The following is a 6,000-nucleotide window of genomic DNA, read 5'->3' as shown; positions in this document are numbered from 1 at the left end:
AAATTCAATCATCAAATAACATTTTAACACAGCGTTTTAAAAAATCAAAACCAGTATGAGACTCTAGGAGGAACAAAGCTCCAAAATTTTAAGTAAAGGTATGGTCAGTTATTATTGATGTTTTCTTTGCCCTCAGGCTCTAGAGTCTTAGCTCGGCACTGTCACGGATCCTGGTCACTACCAATGACCAGTTCAACTACACAGTCTTGTGTTGGCCTTACCTCCTTTCCTGTTCCCTCTCCCTGGTCCTTCATTCCTTTCCCTAGGATCACGACTATAAATAAATGATCTCCACATAAATTCTTATCTCAGGCTTTGATTTTTATTGGGGTTGAAGGGAGGATGAAATCTAAGCTAACTAAGACAATGACCGCAAGAAATACTGTTCAAAGAAGGATACTTTTGAAAGGAAAGGAAAACACTTAATAAAACAGTGCTGTCCTGGCACATCCAGACATAAGGTCTTATTACACGTAAGGAAACAGGTTCCAAGTGGATAGAAAGCCAGCCAAGACTAGAGGTTATAAAAAATGGAGCAGAAATGCCTCCTACCTCTTAATCAGGGCCTGGATGCAAATGCATTTGTACAAAATCTCCAAGAGATGGGCCCTTCAGCCTGTCAATCCCTTCCAACCTCAAGAACCCCAGGACTCCCATTGCAGTCCCAGACTCACTCACACAACAGCAGAGGGGCCTTAGGCCTGGACACTAGCAGACTGGTCCCTGCTCTGGCTACCCTGCCAAATCTGGGCAACAAACTAAACCTTTTCCTCCTCCCTTCCTGCATCCCTCTGTTCCCCGACTGGGAGCGGTCCCTTCTGCAAACCAGAGGCCTCTAGTCCAAGAAGCTTCTGGCAGCCATCCTCGAGGAAGAGCCCCGGGGAATCAAAATCAGAGCCCAGGAGAATCAAAATCAGAGCCCAGGAGTGGTGACAGCTGGGTCTCCATTACCGTGCTCTCACAAAGGGTCAAGCTCCGCGTAGAATCTTCTCCAGAGGCCCCAACAGGATCCTGGGACCACCCGGTAGTCCCTGCTCCCCACCTCCCCTCAGTCCAAGCGTGTCTCTGACGAACTGTGACCTCGATCATCTCTTCAGGGCGCTGGGCCTGTTTCCCCCTATTCAAGGTGAGGCTGCGGGCTGTCCGGAAGCCGCCAGCAGGTGACTGAATCTGGCAGCCTAGGATTGGGGGTTGGGAGCTCCGGGTCGGCGGGCGCGGGCGCGCTCCTGTCACCACTGCGCCCGCAAAGGTTTCCCGGGAGCATGGGCTCCACGGACTCGCCCATCCGCGCCCGGCCCGAGGCTCCCTGAGCTCAGACCCCGAGCTGGAAGCGGCAGCGGAGAGATCCCAGCCCCGGACGAGGCCTGAGGCGACGGCGACAGGGAAATCCGACCTCTCAGAGCCCTTTCTCTGCGGCCTCGACTCTGCCCTTACACGCTGCCCAACCCGGCAGCCCGGGGCTGGGCGCTCAGCACTTAGGGGGCGCCGGGGCGAGCAGGGGCAAGGTAGGGGCGGCGCTGGAACTAGTCCTCTTTTTCCTAAGCCCGCGGCCAGCTGACCTCCCAGCCGCCGCCGGGTGGCGGCGGGCGGGGGGCGGAGCACGGGCTGAGCCGCCCTGGAGCTCCACCCGACCCCGTCCCGCCCCGCCCCGGCCGGGTTGGCGGTGTGGTCCCGAGTTTCTGCTTCCAGAAATTGGCTTCCAGCTTTGCGTCCAGCGCCCAGCAACCTTCTAACGCCCGCAGCCCGTTTCCCAGGAAAGGCCCCGACCGCGTGCCCCGCCTTCCCTCAGCTTGCCGGGTCCGCTAGAACGTTTTGACGCCCACGCCCTGCACAGCGCGGCGCTGTTCGGGGAACGCGCTCTCATCACCCAACGTTGCCAACTGCAGAGCCGCGCCGAGCATGCGGGACTACGACGAAGTGACCGCCTTCCTGGGCAAGTGGGGGCCCTTCCAGCGCCTTATCTTCTTCCTGCTCAGCGCCAGCATCATCCCCAACGGCTTCAACGGTATGTCAGTCGTGTTTCTGGCAGGGACCCCAGAACATCACTGCCGGGTGCCGGACACCGCGAACCTGAGCAGCGCGTGGCGCAACCACAGTATCCCCGTGCGGCTGCAGGACGGCCGCGAGGTGCCCCAGAGCTGCCGGCGCTACCGACTCGCTACGATCGTCAACTTCTCGGCGCTCGGGCTGGAGCCGGGGCGCGATGTGAACCTGGAGCAGCTGGAGCAGGAGGGTTGCCTGGATGGCTGGGAATTTAGCCAGGACATCTACATGTCCACCATCGTCACCGAGGTGGGTGTGTGAGCGACCCTTAATCTGCATCAGTCCCCCTGGAGACATTCTAGCCGTCCCTGGCTCAGCGTCCCCAATTCCTCATCAGACCTGGCTAGCAGTCATCTGGGTTATTCTTTTAACACAGGTGTGCAGCCCAAGAGGGCAGGACACGCTTAGGATCATTCCTGGTCAGTTTGTCTAGTAGGGAGGGCAAGAAGAACTGAGAAAGGAGGCAGCCGTCAACTGCCTTTTTCTCTGGCAGTTTCACAAGAGGAAGTTGTTTCCCAAGAGCCTAGATACTGTCAACCCCAGGCTCCCCAGATGTACAGACTGAGTCAAATTCCTGCAGGCATGAGGAGGGGTGTGGGGATGCTGCTGAGACCATGTGCAGACACAAAGAAGAGTCTTATTGCTGGGCAGGGCATGGTCAGGGCATGGGCAAGTCTGGTCTGTTCCCTGATCACAGACTTCTGGAAGCATCAGGGGCTCTCCTGCTCTGCTATACAACTATGATAAGGCTTGGGTCCTTTCCTGAGGCTCTAATTTCTCCACAAAGGAGCAGGAGGCCTCCCGATACTGGTGGAGAACAGGGAACTGTTAAGTCATTGCAGTTGTGTCCGACTCTGTGTGACCCCATAGACAGCAGCCCACCAGGCTCCCCTGTCCCTGGGATTCTCCAGGCAAGAACACTGGAGTGGGTTGCCATTTCCTTCTCCAATGCATGAAAGTGAAAAGTGAAAGTGACGTCGCTCAGTCGTGTCTGACTCTTAGCAACCCCATGGACTGCAGCCCACCAGGCTCCTCCGTCCATGGGATTTTCCAGGCAAGAGTACTGGAGTGGGGTGCCATTGTCTTCTCTGAATAGGAAGCTAGAGGAGGTATAACCCTGGTCCCAAGGCACTCATGAAGGGACAGACTCAAGGAAAAAGTGTAAGCATAGAGCTCAGGGGCTTCTCTGGCTTTGATCCCCTAACTGGGGCTTGTAGTGCTTACCTGCCTTCTGCCCACAGTCCAATCCTGAGGCATCTAAAAGTAAGGGTCAGCTCATCCCAGTTCCTGGAAGTGCAGTCAGCATCTGGGCTAGAGCTGGCCCTACTAACTGCAGTCCTCCTCAACAGTTGGGTTGAGGAGGACTCTCTTTCTCTTTCCCCTTCCTTAATAGTCTGTTCACCTCAGGATGTGAGGGGTGGGTAGGTAGCTGCTGGTTTACAAGTCCATGGCTATCCCTGTTACACCTGGCCCAAGTGGGCCTCTGGGAAAATACATGGTTCTCCATCTGAGGATGCACATTACACACTCACAAACACACAACCGGATTTGCCTTTTTCAGCAGCTTTTCCCTTACTTGCTTTCTTTTGGGGTACTATAAAAAGTAGTATTTGAGTAAAATAAAAAGCAAAGGAGCACTAGTCATTGGGAGGAAGGAGGGAAGAAGCATGAAAGTGAGTAGGGTCGGTGATTCTCCCTAGAGAGGAGTTCTGACTCCAGACAGAGTTCTGGAGTCAGATGGGTGGACTGGTTCTGGCCCCACCCGTAAGCACTAGTCTTCAAATATTTGCATATTCATGGAAGTATTATTCACAAAAGGTAAAAGCAACTCAAATATCCAGCAACAGATGAATGGATAAATAAAATGTGGTATATGCACACAGTAGAATAATATTCAGCCTTAAAAGAGGAAGGAAATTCTGACACATGCTACAACATGAATGAACCTTGAAGATATTATGCCAAATGAAATAAGCTAGTCACAAAAAAAAAGACAGAAACTGTTTGATTTCACTTATATACCATATGAAGAGTAGTCAAACTCATGGAAACAGAAAGTAGAATGGTAGTTGCCAGGGGCTGGGAGGGGAGGGAAATGGGGTGTTATTTAACAGATATAGAGTTTCATTTTGCAAGTTGAAAAGAGTTCTGGAGATTGATTGCACAATAATGTGAATATACGTAATACTACTGAACTGTACACTTAAAAATTGTTAAGGTGGTACATTTTATGTTGTGTGAATTTTATTACAGTTGTTAAAAATGAGGATCATAAGAATGCCCAGCTTATCTGAGTTGTTGAGAGGATTCAGTGAGATCATGTGCTATGCAACATCCCATAGCACCAGCAAATGGGCATCAGGGGTGGGTGGATGAGGAGCGGTAAGGGCAGGACCTCGTCATCCCTGGCTGGGCATCATGGGCATTTGGGGAGCTGTTCTAAGGGCCAGGTTTCAGCCAGTACAATGGGTGATGAGACTTGCTGAGGGCAGAGCCCCTTTCCCAGGGTGGAATTCTAGGGCCAAAGAATAGGACACAGGTCTGAATCCACTGCTGGGGGAGAAACGCCCTCATCTCCCTGACAAGAGCAAGTTGGGGACCCTGAGCAAGTTCTCTGCACCTCTCTGGCCCCACACTGGCAGAGGGATCATCCTCAGATGGTCTCTGCTTTATACCTCTATATGAGATCTCCTGATGGGCATACCCTCTGGGACAGAGGAGCCCACCTGAACTGACCCCCTGACCCCTTCACAGGGAAGACAGGTTGGTCAGGGACCAAAGGAGGGCATGTCCATGCAAGTACTTTCCAGGGGATGCCAGGAGGCGGGAACCTGGTATCTGAGTTGGGACCTGTGTGAGTGCATCTGTCTGGGTATATAGGTGTATAAGGTAATTTCCTTTCTCAAGGACTGTTTGTGAAATGCAATCTATTTGTCCTGTTTAGAGCTAAGAATCACTTTAAAAAACAAAACTTTATTTTGAAATAATTTTCATTTAGAGAAAAGTTGTGAAAATAGTACAGAGAATGTGCTGATCTCCAGGGGGCCTAGATTCAGGAGCAGAGCCACTGGACAAACCTTAGGGGTGAGTCTGGCTCCTGGCCAGAGTCTAGGCATGGGCTGGTCTTTGCCTCAAACATGTCTTCTTCTCCCATGGAACATCATTAGGTAGACTTGACCCTCTTCAGTCCATGGGCTGAGAAAACTAGGCAGTCATCTCTGAACCAGGGCCCATACTCCAGAGGCCCTGGGCGGGGGTGGAGGGGGGGCTTGTTTGGTAAAGAGCAGCTTTCTGTGGCAGACCTCCAGTGACCTGAGGCAGGGCTGCTGCCCCACCATATCAATTGCTATCCTCTCCTTCAGCTGGAGGCATCCTCTAGGAACCCATGTGGGAGACCCAGGTTCGATCCCTGGGTTGGGAAGATCCCTTGGAGAAGGAAATGGCAACCCACTCCAGTACTCTTGCCTGGAAAATCCCATGGACGGAGGAGCCTGGTAGGCTACAGTCCATGGGGTTGCAAAGAGTCGGACATGACTGAGCGACTTCACTTTCACTTTTCCTGACCTTAACCATGATAGAATGTCCGACAAAGGGCCTGGGCCTCTGGAGGCACTAGCCTTGTGCTATCTTTCTTGGGACCTGGGATTAGGGCTTGAACAGAATAGGACACACTGATTCCCCACCCACAGCTCAAAGGTATAAAATAGGAACAAAGGAGCCTTATCCTTTGCTAACAGGGCACTAGGAGCAGTGAGAGAGGGAACGATGAGACCAGAATGAGCCCAGCATCTGACAATTACTTGGGACTCCATATGGCAGCTCAAAGGGATGTACCTCCTTTGGGGCCTCTGCCAAAGCTGAAGAGTTTGAGCATGAAGCAGGTTAGGCTGTTTTCTTCCCATCAGACTTACAGGCTGCCCTGGAATACCGCTGGCTAGTGTGAGACTGGCAGCTTGG

The 6,000-nt window shown here is 52.6% G+C and overlaps 1 protein-coding gene across 1 annotated transcript in view; it reads left to right on the top strand.

Moving 5' to 3' along the window:
• The first annotated feature begins 1,221 nt into the window (after positions 1 to 1,221).
• Positions 1,222 to 6,000, top strand: part of LOC102273763 (solute carrier family 22 member 4) — a 43,033-nt gene continuing 38,254 nt past the window's right edge. Inside the window, exon 1 of the mRNA XM_005888368.3 lies at positions 1,222 to 2,292. Within this exon, the coding sequence (XP_005888430.1) occupies positions 1,900 to 2,292 (393 nt within the window). The 5' untranslated portion in view covers positions 1,222 to 1,899. The remainder of the gene's footprint in view (positions 2,293 to 6,000) is intronic.

The sequence above is a fragment of the Bos mutus genome, chromosome 7 (genome assembly GCF_027580195.1).
Source record: "Bos mutus isolate GX-2022 chromosome 7, NWIPB_WYAK_1.1, whole genome shotgun sequence".
NCBI lineage: Eukaryota > Metazoa > Chordata > Mammalia > Artiodactyla > Bovidae > Bos > Bos mutus.
This window is presented reverse-complemented; position numbering and strand designations above follow the sequence as displayed.